At 35.4% G+C, this 26,108-nt stretch overlaps 1 protein-coding gene across 6 annotated transcripts in view; it reads left to right on the top strand.

Annotated features, from left to right (window-relative positions):
* Window positions 1–26,108, top strand: part of PTPRZ1 (protein tyrosine phosphatase receptor type Z1) — a 121,569-nt gene that overhangs the window by 90,875 nt on the left and 4,586 nt on the right. For 3 of the 6 annotated variants that reach the window (XM_060687121.2, XM_087874195.1, XM_087874194.1), the window contains 15 exons: window positions 3,576–3,705; window positions 6,675–6,766; window positions 9,269–9,354; window positions 11,247–11,267; window positions 11,400–11,496; window positions 12,722–12,804; window positions 15,457–15,591; window positions 16,289–16,423; window positions 16,623–16,786; window positions 17,270–17,405; window positions 19,558–19,704; window positions 21,908–22,001; window positions 22,900–22,973; window positions 25,057–25,185; window positions 25,731–25,880. In XM_060687121.2, the coding sequence (XP_060543104.2) occupies window positions 3,576–3,705; window positions 6,675–6,766; window positions 9,269–9,354; window positions 11,247–11,267; window positions 11,400–11,496; window positions 12,722–12,804; window positions 15,457–15,591; window positions 16,289–16,423; window positions 16,623–16,786; window positions 17,270–17,405; window positions 19,558–19,704; window positions 21,908–22,001; window positions 22,900–22,973; window positions 25,057–25,185; window positions 25,731–25,880 (1,673 nt within the window). The remainder of the gene's footprint in view (window positions 1–3,575; window positions 3,706–6,674; window positions 6,767–9,268; window positions 9,355–11,246; window positions 11,268–11,399; window positions 11,497–12,721; window positions 12,805–15,456; window positions 15,592–16,288; window positions 16,424–16,622; window positions 16,787–17,269; window positions 17,406–19,557; window positions 19,705–21,907; window positions 22,002–22,899; window positions 22,974–25,056; window positions 25,186–25,730; window positions 25,881–26,108) is intronic. The other 3 variants (XM_060687122.2, XM_060687123.2, XM_060687125.2) reach the window with 3 other exon arrangements.

Below are 26,108 nucleotides of genomic sequence, written 5' to 3' on the forward strand. Positions count from 1 at the left end.
TTTATTCATATGATATAATGCAATGTCAAAATACGGTCTCGTATGATAAAGATTTAAATTAAATTTGATAAATTAAGTGTGAACTGCACACTGAAGCTGTATCTGTAGAGGGCAGTATTATATAACCTTTTATCTTTTGTGTGTAGAAAAGAATTGTGTCTTTACGTTTCTGAGACTTCAGCCTCATATACAACAATTTGAGCTAGTGTGCATGGTTATAAGGCTAAAGATTCTGAGAAATACATTTTGTTTTCTTTTTTTCTTTTTACCTTCACTAAAATGATGTTATGGGTATCCAGCATATAGATTTTAGATCATCACATGAAATATTCACCATCGGAACAATCCAGTAAAATGTATATCCATGTGTTACACTGAACAGCTTTCCAATAGTAACATCAATCAGATTATTGACAATTTGTATAAAGGATAGAAATGAAATATACAAAGAGGGATTTTAAAAGTTAAATGAGGACAGTACATTTAATTTACTCTAATTAACAATATAATACATTGTGTGCAGTTCACCCTAAGCAGCAATTAAAGGATACATTAGAAAGGTTGCATGCTATGCTTCATGGGAAGCAATCTTTGATTTTCTACCCCTTCCTGGTATTATAACAGTATTTCCTTCTACTCTGCTTTATTTTTATTTCAGCAGAGCAGCAGTTAAACATTAATGTTTTCTATGAAGTGGTATTTTGTTAATCAACTAGAAATGCACATGAAACCTAAGTTCAGGAAATAGGAGTAAGCCTGAAGTCATACAAATGATTTTAAAGTGTTCTTCATGCACACAAGAGAAAATCACTTCATGGATTTTCAAGTCTAAATGAATGGATTGAATATTAGACTTATCTATGGCTATAGACTGTGGCTGAGGGACTTTATTTATTTATTTAGCAAAACGCAAGTTTCAATGACCTGGCCCTTTGAGTCTAAACCATATGTATGAGTAAAAATTTTTGGTCCCTAAATAAATGAGGTGCCCCATTGTAATAATTCATCATTACTACCTTCGAAGCAGCAGGATCTGCACATACAAGCTATTTTCTGAATGGCCAGCAGCAGCACAGCTTAGAGCAGTCCTGTTGAATGGAACAGCACTTACAGGTTGTTACCATATCTGAATTGCACAAATCCAGACAACGGTAAAACAGCAAAACTGAAAGTTTTCTGTATCTCTTTGATGCCACCCAGAATACATATTGTGCAGCACAGAATAAGGCTGGCCATCCACAGCCCTCTTCTGCTGGTGACTAATTCTATCTCCACTCTACAAACCTAGGCAAATGCCAAGGTACTTCTGTGAGTGTGCACTAGTCTTCCAGCAGACCATAATGGGAGAGTGGGGGGGAGGTGTTAGAGTGAAGATCCAGGATAGGCTGCAATTCTTGCAGATCCCAAGGTGGCCATCATCCCTGCTTTGACTGCATTTATGCCACTGACTTTAAAAATACCTGTTATTCCAAAAGTGCGGGGTTGTAATAAATAAATGAATATTGGCAAGGAGGATGATCTCATTAATAGCATTCCTTTAGAAGTAGGCAATTTTTTTTTAGCAGATTAAGGTTTTTGTGTTGTTCTCTATAAATGGTTTTTAAATGCAGTCCATTATTCTTCGTTCATTATACAGTACTCATTATGTTTGCAAGGTTCCTAAATACCCCAGCCTCTTCAGTGGAGGAAAAATCTCTTCAATGATTTTAGAAGTTTTGATTTGTTTTCTGCACTAAAACCATGTGGAAATTTTTATCAGATTATTCAGGTCAGATCTGTGTGAGCAAGACAAACTTGAAAGCAGAAGAATCAGTTGCCCTGAACAGATTCTTGACAGTCAATAGATAGTATTAAATAGATTATTAAAAAGGCTGCTTGCCTTTTTTTTTTTTTTTTTGGCTGTGCATTTTGGTGTATGACCAAAATGCACAGTTTATATCCTTCCATTGTCAGTAATATAAATTCAGAAATCTGAAGAAGTTTCAAAAAAAAAACTTCAATTTACAGGCATTAAGATGTTCTACACAATCTTGTGTAGTGGGAAACGCTGATAACTTAAAATAGAGAAGCCTAATGTTATTTTAGATGCTAATACATGTGTGCAGTTTGGTACGAATAGTGACTGCCTTTTTCCTTAGGATTTTGTGAAGTTTTATATGCACCCGACTCTTTTGCACAGCACCTACTTTTTCATGATGTTACAATGAACAAAATGCTATTTGGTTTGGATTCCATACAAGCTTAATCAGTCTTTCCCTTTCTTTCAATCCTTTTTCTGTGCTTTCCAAATCTGCTTAGAAGGATCACTGACCTCTTTGCAGAAGGAGAAATCCATTTTGCTAGCCATATCCATTCTGTTGATTGTTGAACATAACTCCATGGGCCACACAACATCTTCTTGAAATCATTGTCAGGATTGCTTAAGTGTAATAATAATTTAGAATTGATCCTCATTTTTTTTATCATGGCTTATTTCTCTAGTCCTGTGATGCAATTTAAATACAGACTTTTCCATCAAGTTGGGTATTTACTAAAAAATAAACTACAAAACTTGGCCCAAAAAAGCATTTTCTATTTGTCTTGATAAAATCATTTATTTCAGATAGTAGGTTTTCAAATTTGGCCCCCTGTCATGCTGTCCTCCCCCATCCCATTATTATTACTGTTTTCATTTTCAACCAAGAGCTCAGATTTATGTATGGGTTCCACGAACGCATTTATATTGTCATTGCTGGGAAATTTACTTAGAAATATTTCACAATATGTGCCTATGTCTCCAGACTATGTTAATACTTCAAATATACTCTATGAAGACTTAGAAGATTATAATTTTAGCTTCTAGCTTCTACTCTTTTCATTAGATCATTACAATATATTGAGCTTTTATGGAACCATTTATAATTACAGAAGAATACTTGCCATTTGATGTCAATATATTAATGAAGAAAAGCAGACATTTTGATACAAAACATTCTACAATTTCTTCCACGTTCCACTGGCAGAAAGGTTAAGCCTGGTCTATTTCTGAGTTGTATTGTTATAGAAAAATCCTGTTTTCTTATGGGAGTTACCTTAATGCAGGTCTGATCTTCAATGAAGAGCATATTCAAAACATTTAATTATAAAGTATGAGTAAAGAATAAAAATGGTAAGTTAGAAACAGTAATTGCATCCCATCAGCATTAAACTATAGGGAAACATATATGAAATTATTTTTATTGATTCTAGCCATAAATAAATAAAGGACATGCCTACTTTATTATTCTGGATTGAATCAAACCTGATTTTTTTCGCCATAAAATCATGAATGGCAAATGGGATTCTGGACTCTGAGGAGGTTCAGTTGCTTAAGCATGGCTTCTCCTGCTTTGCTGCCTTTTCTGTCTATTTCCCTTAAACTGGTTTGCAAATGTACATGTGCTGTCTATGAATACACACGTTCACACACATTTTGCTCTCTGTGGTAAAGCATATGGGTAAGTGACAATAACCTAAGGTTCTGAAATCATGGCCAGTTATGTGCTGTCTTTTGCCAAAGTTTAAATATAGGCTGTTTCAATTTTCTCCGACTGCAGAAGCAAGTAATAGTAGCCATCAGTTGATTATTGGACTGCCAGAACAGAAGACAGTTATACCCCTTGTGATCGTATCAACCTTGACATTCACCTGTCTAGTGATACTTGTTGCTATTCTAATATACTGGAGGTAAGCTTTTCTTTTTTGTCAGCCTCATTTATACTCATTTTTGTTAATAATTTCTCTGCCTGATATTGGTAAATCCTGTTTGGGTAATTTTTTAATAGAGAGTTAATGAATTCAGATGAATGAATTTAATAGAAAATCATAATTGAAGGTCTGAGCATATTAGTTCCTTGTTTGAAGTAAAATTTCAATCATGTTAAAATGCTGTTAAAATATTAAGAACAATCCTAAATATGCACTGTGACATTGGGCAAATGGTGGCTGATACTTTTTCAACTGAAGTAATACATTGCGCTGGATAAATGGATGGTCTTCTGGGTTAAGTTATTTATTCTGTGACCATTCCTTAGAATCGTTGAGGAGATTATTTCTCCACAATTTAAGGACCAAGCAAATTACTAGTATGAAGATGCACATATTTGATTGGGCACAAGAAATGTTTGCTTGAAGCATAATTTTGTGAATTCCTAGTTGTTCTTTATGGCACATTTAAGCCAATTATGTTAATATCTGTATAATGTGAAAACTCATATGGATATTGTGATTATTAGTATTATGTTTAAAATAGAAGTGCAGTTTTTTTCAGTTGATATGAGGGATTGGGAACATCATCACAAAAAGGCATGAATTTCAACTAATCATTAGATCTCAGTTTGTATTATTGTCTCAAAACAAATTTATCAGATTCATGTTAAAGTGCAAATCAAGCAACATTTCCCATGTCTCTTGTCTTCTTGGCATATCTTAATTCTGGATGTGGTAAAGTCACACAAAAACAGATGAGGAATATTAAAGTTGTTTTATAGAGCAAGGAATTAATTACATATTTCATTTAACATATATAATACATAGTCTTACAGATGATTCATCATCTTCAGCTTCTCAACATTTACAGCTTTGTCACAAATTTTCATTTTGTTCTACTAATTGTTTATTTTGTGCCAACTCGATTTGTGTTTTGGCCATTTCAAGAAATGTGCAAACTTTATGGCAATGTCTAATCAACTCACCTATGAATTCACATTGTCCTTGAAGTTTCCCATAAGTAAACCTGCTCTCCATAGTCTTGTTCTTGCCCAAAAGTTTGAAAATAATAATATAATAATAAATATTAAATAATAATTGATGATAAATAATAGTTTGTGATTAGGCAGTAGCTAGGTAGTAACATTTGCAATCTACACACACACACACACACACACAAAAACACATGAACACCGTCTTTCCCACTTATGGCCATCAGGAGCGTGCCTCCTTGTCCTCTTCAGGCCATTTCTCTCCTTCAAAGCCTGCAAATTCTAACTCCTGCTGGACTTGAACCAATTTCCTGCCACTTTCCCGGAATAAGAAATCAATTGCTGTACTTGCCATGTATTTGAGGTTATTCTTTCTAGAGCTGCTGCTGTGTTCAGATTCCTCTTTTGACACCATTTAATACTTGTGTCATGTAAGAAAAGACTAGTGCTGTCTCATACAAGAACAAAAGCCTTCCTTCTGTCTTAACACAAAAATATTCCAGAAGTTGGAACTCTGTTTGCTTGGAATATTTTGTGACTTAAACATATAAACTCCCCTTGATTTGAATTGATCTGATTTGACTTAGTAAATCAGGTTAATTAGCTGAATATTCTGGCTATTTAAATTGCCCAAATTAACTATTGCTTACACATATTTTAAGTATTATTTCATCTTATATGGTACTTTCATATTAAAAAAAAATACTAATTTATCATTATATTTCCTTTTTCCATAGCAAAAAGTTTATTGAAGCATAATGCAATGAAGTCTATTAAGTCCAGTGTAAAAGAATTTTCTATCCACTATAATATATTAGTATTTAAATCAGTGGAAGCATAATAGCTTTGAAAATAAAAAAATCCAGCTTCATTAATTTATGCAATAGTCAGAAAACAAATACAAAATGAAAAAGAAAAAACTGACTCATTCGGAAGGGCTTTCTTTGCAGCTGTCTCATATTAAAAAAAGCATATTTGATAAATAATATTTCTGATAAAATAAATGATCCATATAAAGTTATTAGTAGGCATAATTATCTAAAATTGATTTTTTTAATTAAGGAAAAACTGCATTGTTTGAAGCTGAAGTTGATTAGTACTGTTTTTTAATTTGCTAATAGCATGCTCTTACCAGATGCTATTTCTATTATCATCACATCTGGAGTACTGAAAGAATATTCAAATTATGTTATGCAACACAGTAAATGTTTTGACTTAAATTGCTAACTTTCTTTATTGATCAATGAAATGTTCTATAATCTATAATGAATGGGCATAGATAAAGAGTGCTACAGGGTGATGATCATTTGATTAACTAACCTTTCCTCCCTGAATTTCAGCTGTTTTATTGGAAACTACTGGAACCTCTTCACAATATTTTACTTTTTCATTAAATTCAATATCCCTGGAGAAACATCTCTCAGTATAATATAAAAAGATGCTTGAAAGAGCAGATCCAGAACTAAGCTAGCTAGCTTATGAAAAAGACCTGTTAAGGAAGCATTTGGATTTTATTGCAGTAATAGTTTTATCACTGAAACATTAAACTTCATTACTAAGAATGTGTTTCAGTGATATACCCTTGCCACTATGACAGATGTCTGCTATATTTTCTGCATCTTCTTCAGGTAAAAATTGTATTTAAAAACAATTGTGTCATATATTGTTTTGGAGTGATCTAACCGAAATTAAAGCTTTAAGGTGTCATTGCATATATCTTTTTTTTAACTGTCATTTAGAAATCAAGGCAATATAAATGTATTAAACTTTGGCTGAGGAATGTCCTATTATTTGGAATGTACTGTACTGATGTTGACATGTAGGTGTCAGAACATGCATACATAGTAATATTTTTCCCCTCAAGTGTTTCAGTCATGATTTAACAGACGAATGTAATCTTAATACTGGGTGGAACTGTCTTATATTTATGTGAAGTTTTGTTTTTTTTTGTTTTAGGAAATGCTTTCAAACTGCACACTTTTATTTAGAAGATAATACATCCCCTCGAGTGATATCCATTCCCCCAGCACCAGTCTTTCCTGTGTCAGGTATTATGCTTAGAATTTATTTTATGAAGAATGACCATTTTTAATCATGGTGATTAATGCATCATTTCAGTAAATAGAATTGTGAGTTGATGAAGAGGCAGGATATACAGTGGTGAAATCCATTTTTTTTTTTATTACTGGTTCTGTGGGCATGGCTTGGTGGGTGTGCAAAATCTCCATTCCTACCCCACTCTGGGGCCAGCCAGAGGTGGTATTTGCCGGTTCTCTGAATTACTCAAAATTTCTGCTACCGGTTCTCCAGAACCTGTCAGAACCTGCTGGATTTCATCCCTGGTGATATACCATATAATTATATGTTGAATAGACATTCCATTCAGGCTTTTGCAATCAGATTATAAAATCTAAGCATCCAGCAGAAGAACATCAAGATCAGTTCTATATGCAGAATGGAGGCTTATGTTCTCCTGTATTTGGGTATCTGATCAGAAGCCTGTTCTAGAAATTTCTGAACATGTAGATAATCATAATCACTTTGAAATGTAATTATGAGTGACTCTTGGTCTTTTGCATTTCTAGATGTGGTTCCTAAAAGGCAAATTTATTGTTTGACAATTTTATATTTATGAAACTATATAGGAGCACAAAGCAAAAAGATTTGAACTTAAATCTATTTTATCATCTCCTGTGCCACCTTCATTATTAACAATGTCAGTATATTTAGATATATAGAGAATATGTCAGGTTTAATTTCGATTTGTAGACATTAATCCAAAAGTTATTTCTGAAGGGAGATAAAAGCTAAGTGTATGTGCCTTGCATTTAAGAAAATATAAAATTCTTTAAAAAGTTAAATAAAAAGTTAAAATAAATTAATCATCACGCAGAAAAAGCACAGAAAAGGCTGGACAAAGAGTCCTTTTCTAGATAAATGTGTGTGGGCTCTATCTCTAGCATTCTAGCAAGCTTCAATTGACAATGAGCAATGACAATCACTCTCTCGACAATAAGTATCGGCAATATGCTTACAATATGATAGTGAGCAATTCTCTAACTGCAATTCTTTAGCAATTCCCTAAATAAAATTGTATTCGAGAAGATTTATTTTATCCTGTGTTCCATCTTGTTGAAGTGAACTTTCTAAGCAGCCTAACAGTCCTTCATACAACTTATCTTTCTATTTTAATTATTTATTTTGCAACATCTGGATCTTTATCCCTTGTGTGTTTGTGTGTGTAGATATTCATATAAGTTTATCCCACTTTATATAACATGTAATTTCTATGCCTATTACAAGTGTGCTTCTGTCTTTTCCTTATAGTAAAATTGTATGGCTGTGTATTTAAAAGAAAATTAACTTTTAAAAGTTAATTTTAAAAGTTAAAAATAAATCAAATATAAATCAAATAAAGTAAGTAAGTAAGTAACATATAGTCTAATTTCATTAGGAAATACATTTTGACAGCTTCCTTCCCCAAGGTGTGAAGTTATTCTTGCACATTCATGCAGTTTTATGCAGGTTTGAACTGCTAATTTGATCTGTGCATTCAAGCCTATTCAGATAAAAGAAGAACAGATGGATCCTAATACAAAACAGCAAATCATTGTTAGCTGAAGCTTTAAAAAGTTATTTAACTTAAATAAGGGAACATCTGCTGACACATATAGAAGTTTCTTGTGCAGTTTTTTTCAATGTTTATTCATCATTTGAAATTACAAAGTATGACATAAGAAAAACAACATACAAAGCAACCTATTGTTCATATTTGGGGAGGGGGTTAGTTCAATACCTCATTTCTAATAAGATAATCACAGTATCCCTCTAAAAAACCTAGAAGAAGCTCAAGAATAATCAGCCACATCATTTAAATATTTTATGGGGAAATGCCATTCAAACAAAAAGCTAATTAAACTTTTATCACAGAAAATTTTTATATATCCTTTAGCCTTTTTTGGTTTTTAATAAGTCGAGGATCTGAAAAATGTATAGGTATCTCCCTGAAGTTATGATTATTTATTTGGAATATATATATATATAGCCACCCATTTAATATGCAGATTTCATCCAGCTAAAAACAGTCAACAAAAACAATTAAATAAATATGTTTTTTTAAAGTTTGGGAGGAAAAGTTAAAAATAAACACTAAAAAACTCTGGCAGGAGTTTATTCCAAAAGGAAAAAAAAAAGAAACTAGTGAAATAAGGCACTCAATTGCAATGTGCTTATTCTAATTTTCAGGAGAACCAATCAATCTTGGACCAATAATTAAATGTATTTAGTTTGCTGTGCTGATGTATATTTTATCCTAGAATAGATGTGCTTGGATAATTGTGTGTCTTCAGAAACAATTTTCCATGTTCCACTGGTGCATTTCAACAATGGAGAGATCCATCTTCTGACATGTTTATGAAGGAACTCATTAAGACTTGACTGTTCAAAAATAATAACTTAAAAATAAGTACTTATTTACAATTACTTTATTTACCTTTTTTACATTTCTTCTTCCCCACGCCTTTCTCCACTTTTCTCAATTTACCTTTAAGACGATGTTGGAGCAATCCCAACAAAACATTTTCCAAAACATGTTGCGGATTTGCATGCCAGTAATGGGTTTGCAGAAGAATTTGAGGTACGAACTATTGCTCCTTTAAAATTAAAGGCACAGTTGAACGTATATTCATAAGTGAAAAAAAAAATCAGATTTTCTGAATTAAAAGAATGAATTGTGAAATGTCCATATTTATATATGGAAAAGAAATGTTTAATCTCAGCCATGTTATGATGAGCACAAAGTGGATTGGGTATGTGGCAAGGATCAAGTTGAGTAGTTTCTGTATGAAAAGAATATCTAGGCTTATGTGGGGTTGAACCACACTTTTAATTACTATAGTAAAAAACTGTAGTAATAACGCTGCAAAAAGTACACATAAGAACTAACTAAAAAAAGTACAAGAAACTATGTTTGAGCCTTTCTGCACGTAGAACATTTGAAGAGGAAGTTTTATTCTGACAGTCTCCTGTAAATCTCCCCATCTCAAACTTATTATTGTCCTGTACTCCCATTTCATGTGTTATACGTTTCATAGGTGTGAGGCACATGGATGAGGACCTGGCTAAAAATCAAATTCCTAACTGCAGTATCTGCTAAATGTGAACTCCATTGAACTCTTTCATTTGACATAGTTCAATTAATCACCCTCTGTGTTTAAGTACAGTTCTCTTTTAGACCCACAGTACTGTAGTTTAAACCTCTTACTTTTTCTTCTGCTCTTTCTCCTTTTTCACTGGACTTCTCATTCTGTACTTTATGCTCTTGAAGCTGAGTAGTTGTTGAGTTTTGACATAATTGGCATGTCGCACCTGAACTGCTGCTTCTGACCTTAATTCTGAATAATAAATATGGAAGTAAAATGGTTTTGTTCACTATACTTAAACAGAGTGTGCTCGGAGTACAGGAAAAGAGAAACATTTGGAAGTCTTGATCAATATATAACAGAATAATACATTGAATTTTACCTTATTCAGTTTCACATTTTATATTTGTGAGACTTCCGGTGTGTCATATTAGTTTCATAAGAATACATGTATACATCATGATTTTCTTCTCTAGAAAGCAATGCATGAATAGTATTGCTATAAAGCATTGAAAACATTAAAAGTAACCCCATTAGATACCTAATTTCTGTGTCTTGCATCAGTGAAATAGAAATTTAACTTCATTTGCAGTTCATATATTTTACCAGTTCTATGCATGACATTATTTGCATGTTTTAATGGAAACGTTGCCATTAATATTTTTATTTGCAAAACAAGTTTGCATTTACCAACTTTCTGTTTAAGACAATACTACTGAAAAATCACAAGCATTTTTACGCATTATGCATTGAAAACAACCTATGATTTAAGATAGCAAAATGATGTATTTCCACTGACTTCAATGAACATTGTATTATACATCGAGGCCAGGGGGGTTAAACTCATGAACTGCGGGCCAGATCCAGCCTGCGGGGTGCTTAGATCTGGCCCATGGGGCCACTCTGGAAACAGTGAAGGAGCAGTCTGTGGTGCCTCTGCCAGCGAAAACAGAGCTTGGGAGGGCCACGTGTGAGCTCCATTTTTGCTGGTAGAGGGTTGCAGGAGGATGTCCCAACTGAAAACAGAGCTCGGTAGTCCATTTTCGCTGTCAGGGGACTCGGGCCACCACAGGCGCCCCCTGACATGAGTGACGTCAAGCTGGCCACACACCCCCAAGGTCAAGCACAACCCTGATGTGGCCCTCAATGAAATCAAGTTTGACACCCCTGATCTAGCCAGTAAAATTATGTTTCAAAATGATTTTAATTGCATGCCTTATTATTGGAAATACTCAGCAATATTCAATTATCAACATGTATATATCTACCGTATATATGTGTATCTCATAACCATAACTGCTTTCCATTGTATTTGTAATATATAAACATTCATTTGTGTGCTGTGAAATTTGATTTATTTTTATTTTTGCATTCATTCCTTCATTAGACACTGAAAGAGTTTTATCAGGTAAGGAATTATTTAAACAAATCTTATTTTAGTAAAGAAATAGTGGCAAGATGTGGATATTTGGTGGGGTGGGGCCATGTATGCAAATATACATGTGTATTCAGCAGCATGTTTCTATTTTCTTTTTTTCAGGAAATTCAGAGTTGCACAGTAGATCTAGGTATTACATCAGACAGTTCTAATCATCCAGATAACAAGAATAAGAATAGATACATAAATATTGTTGCCTGTAAGTAATTCTACATATTATTTATTGTAAACAGTAATATGCTGAGAAATTCTACAACTTGAAGTCCATCCTAAAGTTGTTAATGTTAAGAAATATGATATAAATTAGCTGCTATATTTCTATGTAATTGGAGAAGCCATCTTGACTATTTGCTAGAGAAGGAAGATGAGGTTTAAACAGATTACTATACTATGTTTGGGTATTCCAATGAAACATTTTTTAAAAATTTGTAACAGTTTGGTTTAAATGATAGTGTGTGTGTGTGTGTGTGTGTGTGTGTGTGTGTGTGTGTGTGTGAAATACCACTCACAAATCATCACAAAATCTCCAGAACCGTAAAGCCTACAAACTTGAAATTTGCCACGTATGTTCCTCTTGGCTTCTAGGTGCTCACTAAGAAACGATTTTTTGAAATGACCATTAGAGCATTAGTATTTCCTATATTATTATTAACAGGCTCTGATGCTAAGTTCTACTCCCCCTCTCCACCTGAAAAGAAATCTGTTCCAAATGCAAAACACAAACAGAGGAGAGGAGTTTCAGTTTTACTTTCACAGCAGCAAGCAGTGGATAGGATAGGGGAGACTTCTGTGGGACAAGCCTGAGGGAGAGAAGGGGGATAGGATAGGATAGGCTTCTGTGAGGCAAGCCTCAGGGGGAGAAGGGGATAGGATAGGGGAGGCTTCTGTGGGGCAAGCCTGAAGGAGAGAAGGGGATAGGATAGGAGATGTTTCTGTGGGGCAAGGCTGAGGGAGAGGAGAGGCCAATCATAACTACTCATTAATTTTTAAGCTGTAAGTGTCGATTTATCAAGCCCGATCACATAGTTTTGTAACAGAGCACGGGTATTCAGCTAGTGCATGTATAAGTCAATATGTACAGAAAAGAAAGCAACCTCTTCCCTCTCTAATTACCCCAAGGAATCTTTTGTTTCTCTAGGAACAGTGTAGATCATCTACAAAAGGAATATTTCACTAAAAACTCACATAGAAGCTTTCATATATAGCCAAAAAAACCCTCTACCGAAAGCAATTACACTCTCTCTTCGAGTCCTGTATATTTTTATTTTGGTTTGTTTTCACCTTATTGTATTATGTTTAGTAAGTAGGATAGTGGATGCACTATAAATAATTTCTGATTTTTTTAATTTTAGTAGTTCACTGTTAAGAAAGACTATTATTCCTGTTGCTAAAACATTCTTATTTTCACTTTCTTTCCAATGTAGATGATCATAGCAGAGTTAAACTTACCCAACTTTCAGACAAGGATGGAAAACCTACTGACTATATTAATGCCAATTATGTTGATGTAAGTTTGCATCTTCCCACATATGGCTCTTTTATTTTTGTTTATTCAGCATTCTGTGTGAGTTTTGACCTTTGATCGCTGAAAGATTTCCCCTTTTCCAGCACTGGAAACAATAAGAAACTGGAAAGAAGTATACCAAGTTGCTGAGAAAAAGAAAAAAAGAGACCCAGCTGAGAGCTTAAGTCACCGAACCAATAAAATAAATTAAGAACATTAAGAAAATGTATTCTTTAGAGCAGTGTTTTTCTGCTGGCTGGGGGAATTTGGGGAGCTAAAGTCCACATCTCTTAAACTTGCCAAGGTTAAGAAACATTGCTTTAGAGAATATTTCTTGAGGAGATGGAGAGATCTTACATCTTTATCCCATTCTTTGTATAAAAGAATATGCACTGTAAAAAACAATATATTTATTATAATCCCCTTTTCCTCTCCACAATTTGATACGTGAACCTTAAAAGCAGATCCAAAGCTGCCATTAGTTTAGTTTAGTTTAGTTTAGTTTATTTGATTTGTATACCGCCCTACTCCCGAAGGACTCAGGGCGGTGAACAGCCAACAATAAAATACATAAATACACAAAATTTAAAAAACCCGATAAAATCAAATTAAACTTTTTGGCCCAGACAAATTAAAATACCCCAATAATTTAAAAACAGATTAAAATTTACATATTTAAAAAGGGAAGAGATCAGGCCAAGCCCGCTTGATGGAATAAAAAGGTCTTCACAGCACGGCGGAAGGAGCGCAGATCCGGGATCCTCCGTATCTCCGGGGGGAGCTCATTCCAGATGGTAGGTGCCCCCACAGAGAAGGCTCTCCCCCTAGGGGCCGCCAGTTGACACTGTTTGGCTGACGGCACCCGGAGGAGTCCCTCTCTATGAGAGTGTACTGGCCGGTGGGAGGCTATTAGTGGTAGTAGGCGGTCCCGTAAATAACCAGGCCCTAAGCCATGGAGCGCTTTAAAGGTGGTAACCAAAACCTTGAAGCGCAGCCGGAAGACCACCGGGAGCCAGTGCAGCTCGCGCAGGAGAGGTGTTACATGGGAGCGCCATGTCGCTCCCATTACCACCCGCGCGGCTGCACTCTGCGCCAGTTGGAGCCTCCGGGTGCTCCTCAAGGGGAGCCCCATGTAGAGAGCATTACAATAGTCCAGGCGGGAGGTGACGAGGGCATGAGTGACCGTGCGTAACGAGTCCCGATCCAGAAAGGGACGCAACTGGTGAATCAGGCGGACCTGATAAAAAATTCTCCCGGTCACGGCCGTCAAGTGCTCTTCTAAAGACAGCCGTGAATCCAGGAGGACGCCCAAGTTGCGAGCCCTCTCCGTGGGGGCCAATGATTCGCCCCCAATAGTCAGTGATGGCGTCAACTGGCTATATCGGGACGTCGGAAACCACAGCCACTCGGTCTTGGATGGGTTGAGCCTGAGCCTGTTCCTCCCCATCCAGATCCGTACGGCCTCCAGGCAGCGGGACATCATTAAGTATGTGTTGATACAATGGCAAAAACTATAGTGACACCCAAATGACATTCAAAATGAAGTCATCACACAAATGCTGCCATTGCATATTTTCACCCTGATGTCTGGTCCATGCATATGACTCATTGTGTTTGTGTGAGGACACCATTATTTATCTGCTTTTCTACAAAATTACTTTTATACATATAATCTCAAAATGGTGTGTTTGGATAGTCTTATACATTTTGAAGTAATTCCTTGAATATTAGCTTCAGATTAGCATTAATACTGTATATCAAAAGCCTTTTGATGGATTAAATCAAGTCTCCCCATGCCTAGAACCTGTAGTTTTAAAGGTCCCAGTTACTCAAAAGATTTCTTCCTTCCTTCCTTCCTTCCTTCCTTCCTTCCTTCCTTCCTTCCTTCCTTCCTTCCTTCCTTTCTCTTTCTTTCTTTCTTTCTTTCTTTCTTTTTTTCTTTCTTTCTTTCTTTCTTTCTTTCTTTCTTTTTTCTCCTGTTTAAGATAAGTTGCATATTGGTGTTTACTTCATGGGTCAAATAGCAGTTGGTTAGCAAATGGAACAAATTTACATAAAATATTGGTCTGTCACATACCCGTTCATGTTATTCCAGTGGTGAAATCCAATTTTTTTTACTACCGGCTTGGTGGGCATGGCAGGGGAAGGATACTACAAAATCTCCATTCCCTCCCCACTCCAGGGGAAGGATACTGCAAAATCCCCATTCCCTCCCCACTCCTGTGGGAAGAATATTGAAAAATCTCCATTCCCATCCCACTGGGACCAGCCAGAGATGTCATTTGCTGGTTCTCCTAACTACTCAAAATTTCCGCTACCAGTTCTCCAAACTACTCAAAATTTCTGCTACCGGTTCTCCAGAACCTATCAGAACCTGCTGGATTTCATCCCTTTTGAAAAAAACTGTGTAAAAGGATGAGAGAGCCAATCATCAATCCAGTTCAGCCTGAAAGTCTGAGAAATCTATGCTAAGCAATATTTAACATTACATCCTCAACTATAACCTCAGTCCAAGAAAAAGGTGTAATTTTTATTTCTCAATCCATAAAAAATGAATATATTTCATAGAGGATTGCCCGAAGCTACAATTTCATTAAAAAGAACCATGTGTCATTGTCCTATCATAAACTGTCTTCTTTGCTTTATTTCATGCAGGGCTACAACAGACCAAAAGCTTATATTGCAGCCCAAGGCCCTTTAAAATCAACAGCGGAAGATTTCTGGAGAATGATATGGGAACATAATGTGGAAGTCATTGTAATGATAACGAACCTTGTTGAGAAAGGACGGGTATAAATCTCTTAGTTAATATTCTTTAGCTTTATTTGTTGTATGAACTTCTCAATAAAACCTATTAATTGAATGCTTTCTAGTGATAAACTCATGGAACAGAGCAGGTTCATTTTAAATAAACACACATAGGTTTGAAATACTCTCTTGAAAATGACAGTGGAAGGCCTAATACTAGTATGGAGCAATCACTTGTTCAATTAATATTAGTCATTAGAAAACCTGAGCTGTTCAAATTCAATTGAGAAAGAATTTTTTTGAAATCTGCTCTTAATAAAATCCCCTCTCTCTCTAGCTTTCAAAAGTGATAACTACATCTCCAGGAATCTTGAAGGCAGAAGTCTGGATTTGATCTTATTTTCATTTGTATTGGTGAATTCCATAATTCTAGAAAATTAATAAATACATTGAAGAAAGTTGGAAAGAAAAAATTAATCCTTGATTGAAAGTAATCTAATTTAGTACTATTTTTCAAACACGATTGGCCATTTCCATGCCTAGCATTCCATTCAAATCAGATAAAATATTTTAAAATTCCAAAGTCTGGGGAAAAATAACAGCCTTCACAGACCCTTTATATAATGTAGTCACTTAGCACTAGAGATATTTAAATACACACGCTCGGACAGTTTGCTAGTTAAAATAATGCTTTAAAGCATCCTTTCCATATTAACGTTGTATATTTCTTGGCTGCCAGAGAAAATGTGATCAGTACTGGCCTGCTGATGGCAGTGAAGAATATGGAAATTTTCTGGTGACACAAAAGAGCATTCATGTTCTTGCCTACTACACCGTGAGGAATTTCACTATCAGGAACACCAAAGTGAAAAAGGTAGATATTCCAGTTGATTGTTGCTTATGTTTTCGATTTTGTTGGGATCTGTTGGTTTTGCTTTGTATTGTATTGTCTTGAATAATAATACCATACTCAATTTTGTAGATTGCCAGAGTCACATTGTGAGAGATGTGGCTTCACAAAACTATAAAATAAATATAAATGCTGTTGATTTAATTTTTATTCTATGTCATAGGGCTCCCAAAAAGGAAGGTCAAGTGGTCGTTTAGTTTCTCAGTATCATTATACTCAGTGGCCCGACATGGGAGTTCCTGAGTACACGTTGCCAGTGCTGACATTTGTTCGAAAGGCATCCTATGCTAAACGACATGCTGTAGGTCCTGTGGTGGTTCATTGCAGGTCTGTGGTTCTCATCTTTCACTCGTTAGATATTTATTCCCCTTTTCTCCTTTTAATTATTAGCAAAAACATAATGAACCTCTCCATAAGGAAGCTACCCTGTTTCCCTCAAATTAAGACATCCCCTGATAATAAGCCCAATTGGGCTTTTGAGCATATGGCAATAAGGCCAAGCGCTTATTTCAGGGTTCAAAAAAATATAAGACAGGGTTTTATTTGCGGGGAAACACAGTATATTTTCTTAATGCTTTCAATTCAAGTGAACTTCAGTCTGCTTTATAACTTGGCTTTCTCATTTAGGTTTCACTTTAACAAAGCAGATTTTGAATCATAAAGTGTAAAATGTTGTTTTCAACTAGATATAAGGAAGTATCAAGCCCTTTCTTCTGCAGGTGACTCCTGTTGTGAATGAATTGATCTGAATAGTCGTATTAATGCTTTTTCTCAGATTTAGATATATTCTTCATTTTTAATGTTTAACAGTGCTGGTGTTGGAAGGACAGGCACATACATAGTATTAGACAGCATGCTCCAGCAAATTCAACATGAAGGGACTGTCAACATATTTGGGTTCCTGAAGCATATTCGAACACAAAGGAATTATTTGGTGCAGACAGAGGTACGAAAATGGTTTGCTTTGCTTAGGTTGTCCATGTTGTATCATGAAAATTCACAAAGGTAACTTTTGAAATGGATTTAAAAGAGGCAAATCAAAATATTCTATGGTTCCAATACCGGTTACAGAGCCCTGTTATAAAATGGCTCCCCTGCCTCACAAAAAAAAAAAAAAAAATACAGGTAACATAACCACCTGAAAGCTGATTCGTTTGGCAATTTACAGCCATTTGCAGCATCCCATAGTCACTTGACCATGAATTCCAGCTTTTTGCCAGAAACCAATGTTTACTTCCAGTTTCCAGTAAAAAAGGCCCATTGGATACAATGGGTGCATTTAATGACTACAGCATTCACTTAATTACCACAATGTTCTCTTAATGACTGCCATAAAAAGGTCAAAATCAGGGATGGTCATGTGGTGACCCACTGAATGACTGCCAATATTTTATGTCCACAATTCCAGGCAGAATTATTGTTGTTAGTCAAGGGTTACCTGTAACATTTTCAGTGTATTAGAGAAATATATTAGATAAATTAATTAAAATCTATTCTATCACAGAAAATTGGCATGAGCATATTTTACTTGCCTGAGTGGTGTAGGAGGCTAATGCCTCCTAAGGCAGCATTTAACATCCAGCTGCCTGCAATTACTGCGAGTTCAATTCTCACCAGGCTCAAGGTCAACTCAGCCTTCCATCCTTTCTAAGGTGGGTAAATTGAGGACCCAGTTTGTGGGGGCAATAAGATGACTTTGTATAAATACACAAAAGTATGAAGGCTATTGCTTAACGCATTGTAAGCCGCCCTGAGTCTCCAGAGAAGGGCGGCATATAAATCAAATTAAAAAACAAAAAACTTGTGGGCTTCATCCACATTTTACATTGCAGTGGCATGTGGGCAAAAAAGGAGGTGGCATCCACACTGGTGCTATCGAAGTTCCCCCTGATTTTTTTTATGTGTACTGGAGCCATATTTTGAAAGCTATTATAAGGGAAGTGTAGAAAATGCCTATATCATTTTATAAGATAAAATCAGTATCAGCTCCCTGGTTTTTGCTCTGCAACTGCAATAATTAGAAGAAATCCGAAATGTGTTTACATGAACAGTAGAGACAGTATCAGGAGCATTAAACTGATCTTTCTTGGCACCTTATGTTACTATTATAGTGTTTCCATACCACATCTTACTGAGACCTTTTTATTACCTTTTGTGTTCTAGATCTAAAATAAAAAACTAAAAATTTGTCATGCAGATCAGTTCTGGGGTGGATTTAAAATATAGCACTGTTCAAAATATTCTTATATACCTGCAAATATATATGTATGAAAATAGTATAGTAATTAAAGGTACCGGTAATTCACGATGACCACAATTGGCACAAAAATTTCCATTGCTCATCAAAGTGGTTGTTAAGTGAGTTGTGTCTGATTTTATGACCTTTTATGCTATGTTTTTTAAGTGAATCATTGCAGTTGTTAAATGCAGTGATTAAGCAAATCCAAATTCCCCTATTGACTTTACTTCTTAAAGCTGATTGGGAAGATCATAAGAGGCAATTGCATGACACCGGGATATGCAACCGTCATAAATACATGTCGGTTTCCAAGTATCCAAATTTTGACCATGTAACCATGGGGATGCTGCAATGATTGTAAGTGCGAGAAATGATTGTAAGTCACTTGTTTTCAATGCCGTTGTAATTTTAAATGGTTGCTAAATAATTGGTTGTAAGTCAAGGAGTACCTGCATTGATGCTACGAATGGTACCTTCCTTTTTTATTTGCTTGTACTTTCACACTAGAGATCTGAGGATTCATACTAAGTCCTCAAGATAGTCCAAACACAGGAGACTACATATGACTGACAAGTTCTAACAAAAATGAAACATTACACACCTTATAGTTTGTTGATGCCTCCTGTGATCAGTAATGAATAATACATTACATTATATATACATTACAGCATGGTACTGTAGCAATCTCTATAATTGTTGTAACTGTAGAAAACATTTCCAACTTTGGAATAAAATGTATATAATTGTTAGTCTGTTCTGCTGAATAGTTTATAGTAGGACGTAGCCTAAATTAACTGGCATTGAATCACAATAAATATTAATGCTATGACCAAGACTATTTCTTCATGTTGTAAATCAGGAACAGTACATCTTCATTCATGATGCACTTGTGGAAGCCATACTAAGCAAAGAAACAGAAGTACCCGAAAATCACATTCATGCCTATGTGAATTCACTCTTAATACCAGGACCAATGGGAAAGACAAGATTAGAGAAACAGTTCAAGGTGAGGCTGTTTGGATTTCAAGAAATTGGCAATTCTGCCTCAGCTGTTTCCTCAACTGTGTTGCAAATACTGCCATGTGAAGTATGCCAGTTTACCTCTGGCATACTCTAACTATTTACCTCTAACTACCCGGCATTTTGTTCTGTGCCTTCTGCATGCTAATATCACTGTGTGTGAGTTGGGCAACTATATAAATTTATAAACCACCCAACAAAGTTCACACTACTTGCCAGCCATAGAGAGATACTCTGTGCTTTTGCTGCCTAACATTTTGACTCACTGAAATCATAGTACCATTACCATGTGTTTCTGGGGTCTGCCGATTAAGCAGAACATGACAAAATGTCTGTTATGACTTCATAACACAATTGATATGACTTACACAGATGTGTACAATATTGGGATGCAAGAGAAAACTCCAGGGTTTGCATTTTGACATCACATCACAAGTTTTGTCATTTTTCCAATATTGCAGTTGCAATACCTATCAGGAATAAAATGGAATTTGCTTTTCCTCCCTGATGCTTGGATCACTTAGGCTGTTTGTAAAAAATGAAATATATATATTGAAGTGAAAAAGAATAATAATAATCTGGATATCTATGGCAATGAATATACTTGATAGTAAGCAGTATCTTTATAGATACACCATGTCCCAGTTGCTGCTATAGAACCCAGATGATGATATAGAATAGAACGGAACAGAACAGAACAGAACAGAACAGAACAGAACAGAACAGAACAGAACAGAACAGAACAGAACAGAACAGAACAGAATAGAATAGAATAGAATAGAATAGAATAGAATAGAATAGAATTCTTTATTGGCCAAGTGTGATTGGACACACAAGGAATTTGTCTTTGGTGCATATGCTCTCAGTGTACATAAAAAGAAAAGATACATTTGTCAAGAATCATAAGTACAACACTTAATGATAGTCATAGGGTACAAATAAGCAATCAAATCATACTAGGAAACTATCAATATAAATCATAAGGATTTATGTACTGTTACAGTCAAAGTTACAAAGTTACAGTCATGCAGTCATAAGTGGGAGGAGATGGGTGATAGGAACGATGAGAAGACTAATAGTAATAGTAATGCAGACTTAGTGAATAGTTTGACAGTGTTGAGAGAATCATTTGTTTAAAAGAGTGATGGCATTCAGGAAAAAACTGTTCTTGTGTCTAATTGTTTTGGTGTGCAGTGCTCTATAGTGTCATTTTGAGGGTAGGAGTTGAAACAATTTATATCCAGGATATGAGGGGTCTGTAAATATTTTCACAGCCCTCTTTTTGACTCGTGCAGTATACGGGTCCTCAATGGAAGGCAGGTTGGTAGTAATTGTTTTTTCTGCAGTTCTAATTATCTATTATATTTAATCCTCATTAACTGCTTTGTATCTTAAACTGTACCACTAATTACAAAACCTCTTTCACTGAAGGCCAGTTAAGTCATGTGGTTAAAGCACTAGTTCAGGAACTGGGAGTTCATGAGTTCTAGTCTCACCTTATGCATGAAAGCCATCTGGGTGACTTTAGGCCAGTCATTCTCTCTCAGCCCAACTCACTTCAGAGGGTGGGTGTGGGGAGAATAGGAGAAGGAAGGGGCATTGGCTGCCTTGAGTTATTTCTATAAATAACAAAGGCAGAATATAAATAAATTTATTGTACTTTAGAATTCCATCATTAACCTATTTTACTTTTTTCGTGGATGAATGTTTAGTATAACTTGAGATTTAGAAAAATTATAGATGGCTGGATCGAACATTTTATGTGGTCCATGTGTGTATCCTGGTAGCTGGGGAGCTGGATGTAGATCAATAGCTTTTATGCAGAAGTATTGCAGTCATGTTAAAGGCAATAAACCTTAACTATTCTGAGTTAAGAGGATAAAGGGAAATATGCATTGTCCACCTAAAGCAACCCTTCTTTATTATTATGGTTCATAGTCAGCAAAGTCAGCCAGATGTTCAGACTGGGTTTGGCATATTTATTTATCTATCAAGTCCTTCCCAAGGACCTGGAATAGGCAGGTGTGGATGTTTGATGGCGTTAAAGGTATCATCGCAGGATGTAATCTGTTTGGAATAAAGCTCCCTTTGGCAATTGTCTGATGGTAATTTTGTCAATGCCAATAGTATTCAAGTGGTACTACAGTTGTTCATTTATTATTAATACTATTATGTATGTATTTATTCAGCTTCTGAACCAATCAAATATACAGCAGTGCGATTATTCTACTGCCTTGAAACAGTGCAACAGAGAAAAGAACAGGACTTCATCTATAATTCCTGGTAGGTTTGTCAAAAACAAAATTCACTAAACATAACCACAAAATTAGGACAGTGATTTTATTGCAGTTATTATTAGTATACCAGAAGTATATCATGATAAAGGAAGTTTGGGGAAAACAAATCTGCTGTTTTTTACTTTCTCTTTTTAATATTTGTGACCTGAAAGTCTGAAGTTAGCTATGCAGTATACTAAAAGTTGTGTTAAGTACCGGTAGTTATTTATATTAACTTTTGGTATTTTTCTGTATAAGTCTAAATAGATATAATTCAAAATGAATAAGATGGATGCACCTTGAAATGACAATGCATTTATGAAAAACTGTACATTTCAGATAATGTAACTCAGATCATCCCAAACTCTCTCTTTTCAGTTTTGTATTTCATGCACTTTTAGTAGGAAGGAAGGAAAATAAGGAAGGAAGGAAGGAAGGAAGGAAGGAAGGAAGGAAGGAAGGAAGGAAGGAAGGAAAAGAAAGAAGAAAGAAAGAAAGAAAGAAAGAAAGAAAGAAAGAAAGAAAGAAAGAAAGAAAGAAAGAAAGAAAGATTCCTTTTGATAATTTACAGACCATTCACACATTATTAAATGGAGGAGGATCAATTTACCATAACTTAATCTGAAGGGATAAAATGTATGGATCCAATGTACAAATGACCCAAAATGTATCATTTGCTTAGATGGAAGGATGAAAGAAAGGAAGGCCCTATTATTCTTCCAGATCTCAAGAAACCAGGCCTCTCGGTAAAATAATTACAATAGATATAGCTCCAGATATTGGTTCCTGTGTTAATAGCAGTGCTCCTCCAGTTTCTCTGATTTGGAGAATTTTAAAAAATATGTCAGAAAATGGTTGGTGTTTGGCAGCACACGCCCCAATAAATTCTTATCTTTGTGTTACAGTGGAAAGATCTAGAGTTGGTATTTCATCATTGTCTGGTGAGGGCACTGATTACATTAATGCTTCCTATATTATGGTGAGTTACCTTGTAAATCACACTGCAATTTGAATTGATCTACACATTGGTGTCAGCTTTCTGAGGAACTTTCTTTGTCTCAGCCATGGCCTGCCCATTTGACCAAACAAACCAGCAACAAGCCTAGATAAGGCAAGGAGAACACCAAAGAGCTGCAATTATCTTGTGTGAAGTAGGATCCATAGGTTGAATACATGTGTAATGAAGTAAAATGTAAGGACCAGCACAATATTACACAATATTTGGCTTTGATATCATGACACAGCTTTCTTTAAGTTGAAGAGTCATTCAGAAATCCATGCCAGTCCTTAAGTTAGGAAACAGGAGCTATTTATAATTGGATGTGACAGTTTAATATTTATTTGTAGCTTTTTGAACCATCCCAACCCCAGGATGGAGTAACAGCAGCTTTAAGCAATCCCCTCCCCTCCAGCTCACTCTCTTCCCACTGATCACAGACTGAAAGGACATAGAGACCAGGGACTGCAGGTTCATATTGGGTCTTTTTAATGAAAGGCATCAACTTTGGGAACCTTAATTTACCTGTTTTGTAACTTTTGGAAGGAAAGCAGAGCTAAATAATCAGTCTCACTGAAAATCCATGGTGCAATCTGAAAGTGTTCCATGGGTCAGTATTAAAAGAGGAAAAAATATAAAAACAAACACAATAAAAGGAAGAGGAAAAATACCACAGAAACACAATTCAGACTAATTTTTCAACACAAAGACTTCAACCAACTGAGTTTTGTCATTTCTGTCATCTTTTTTGTGATGTTTTGCTTTCTTATTTTTAAATGTTTTTAATAAACTGTACAGTGATGGGAGCAGTATATACTATACCAGTGATGGCTAACCTTTTCCGGACTGAGTACCCAAAGCGCACATATGCGCACGCAAATGCATGCACCTGCTCCCAACCCCCCAAAATGCAATGCACACGCGCGCCCCTGCATGTATCCCCCATGCATTTGTGCAGGCCCTGCACATGCCCTGCCCCCCGTGCATGCACACATGCCTCCCCACATGTGCCATACTCCCCATGCATGCATGTGCGACCCCCCCTTATGTGCCCCACCCCCCCACGTATGTGCGCAGAGACCCAAAGACCAGCTGGCTGGTGGGATGCATGCGCGTATGCACAGAGGAGCTGAACTGTGTGCCATAGGTTCGCCATCACAGTATTATACTATACTGTACTGTACTGTACTGTACTGTACTATACTATACTATACTATACTATACTATACTATACTATACTATACTATACTATACTATACTATACTATACTATACTATACTATACTATACTGAAGAGAAAAAAAAGCAGTGGGAAAAATCCCTAGAAAATAAAAGGGAAATTAAAAATTTATAAACAGCTAAAAATAGTTAAAACCACAAAAACAAAAGCACAAATTATGTATCACTCTAATTGAATATATAGCCAGTTTAAAGTATATTTATAGAGAACTAGTAAAATTATAATTCTGATGTAGGTCATCTTGCATAGATAGTCAAAAAAACTTACTTTTAGACAAATGCCTATGGAGATCCTCAGTCATTCATACTTGCTATCATAGAAATGAAACTGATTGAATATTCTTCCTTGCCAATATAACCATTTTAAAAACTCCCTAAACCAGTGGTTCTCAACCTGTGGGTCGCGACCCCTTTAGGAGTCAAACGACCCTTTCACAAGGGTCGCCTAAGACCATCGGAAAACACATATTTTCGATGGTTTTAGGAATAATTTTATGGTTGGGAGTCACCACAACATGAGGAACTGTATTAAAGGGTCGCGGCATTAGGAAGGTTGAGAACCACTGCCCTAAACCATGTAGTTATAAAACAGGTTAAGGAAAAGGTTGAACAAGAAACTCTCTGAAGTGTTTCTGCAGTAGTCTGGGGTCTATGCACTGGTTTAGTTCTTCATCTTCTGGAGGAATCTTCCTCCTTTTAATAAGATTATGCCTTTTCTGAGGCTTCAAAGAAACAGCACAAGCCTATTAAAAGGAAGAGCACTCCTTATAAGAAACACATGCTTATAAGAAACAGGGTGTCCTTAATTTAATTTGTATTCTTTACAGGGTTATTATCAAAGTAATGAATTCATTATTACCCAACATCCTTTGCTACACACTATCAAAGATTTCTGGAAAATGATATGGGATCACAATGCTCAAATAATTGTTATGCTCCCTGATAGTCAGAATATGGTAAGATTAAATGCTTTGCTTCATATCAGCATTTTTATTACTTACTAGAGTTGTTAATCACGAAACAGAATCTCATCGCTTTACAAATTAGCGAACTCGGTGTTAAAAATAAGAAAATGATATTAAAAACCCTTTTCTCATTACTAATATCTTAATGAAGACATGGGAAATAGTCTTTTGGACATAATAGAGATAATAAAATAAAATACTTAAAATGATGGAATTCTGGAAAGATAATATATTTCTGTCGTAAGAAAAGAGATAGGAAATTGTTGCCTGGCATGTGTTAGCATGATAACTTTGTTTAAAAGTTGGTATTTATGCTTCAAAATGCACTGAAAAATTAGTGATTTATTAAACAAAACCAGGACAATGTCTTTTAAAACATATTTTTAAAATCTTGATTTTAATCATAAAGCTTAAGATCATCATGATTCTGACCTATATTAGAATGTGCAATTAAATTACATCATAGTTAATTTATTAAAATAACCATTACTTTTCTTCATAGCAAATCTGAAGGGTTTCTTTTCCTTTCCTTTTAGCAGGCAGAAGATGAATTTGTCTACTGGCCAAACAAAGAAGATCCTATATATTGTGAGAGCTTTAAAGTCAGCCTGATTTCAGAAGAGCATAAATGTTTATCCAATGAAGAGAAACTCATAATCCAGGATTTCATTTTAGAAGCTACACAAGTATACTTGCTCTCCTACTATACAATAGAGTATTACTGTCATTTGAATTCAAACATAACTCAGATGATCATGTTGCTTTTATGGGTGGATTACAATAGCTTGCTTTCTAGCCCTGTAATTTATATTTTTGTAATTCCAAATGTCACTTATGACCATTCCAGTGTCCCAAGGTCATATGATCTTGAGACCTTCTGTTATGCAAAGTCAATGGGAAAGCAAGATTCACTT

Source organism: Pantherophis guttatus, chromosome 7 (genome assembly GCF_059756535.1).
Source record: "Pantherophis guttatus breed Tessera chromosome 7, ASM5975653v1, whole genome shotgun sequence".
Taxonomy (NCBI): Eukaryota; Metazoa; Chordata; class Lepidosauria; order Squamata; family Colubridae; genus Pantherophis; species Pantherophis guttatus.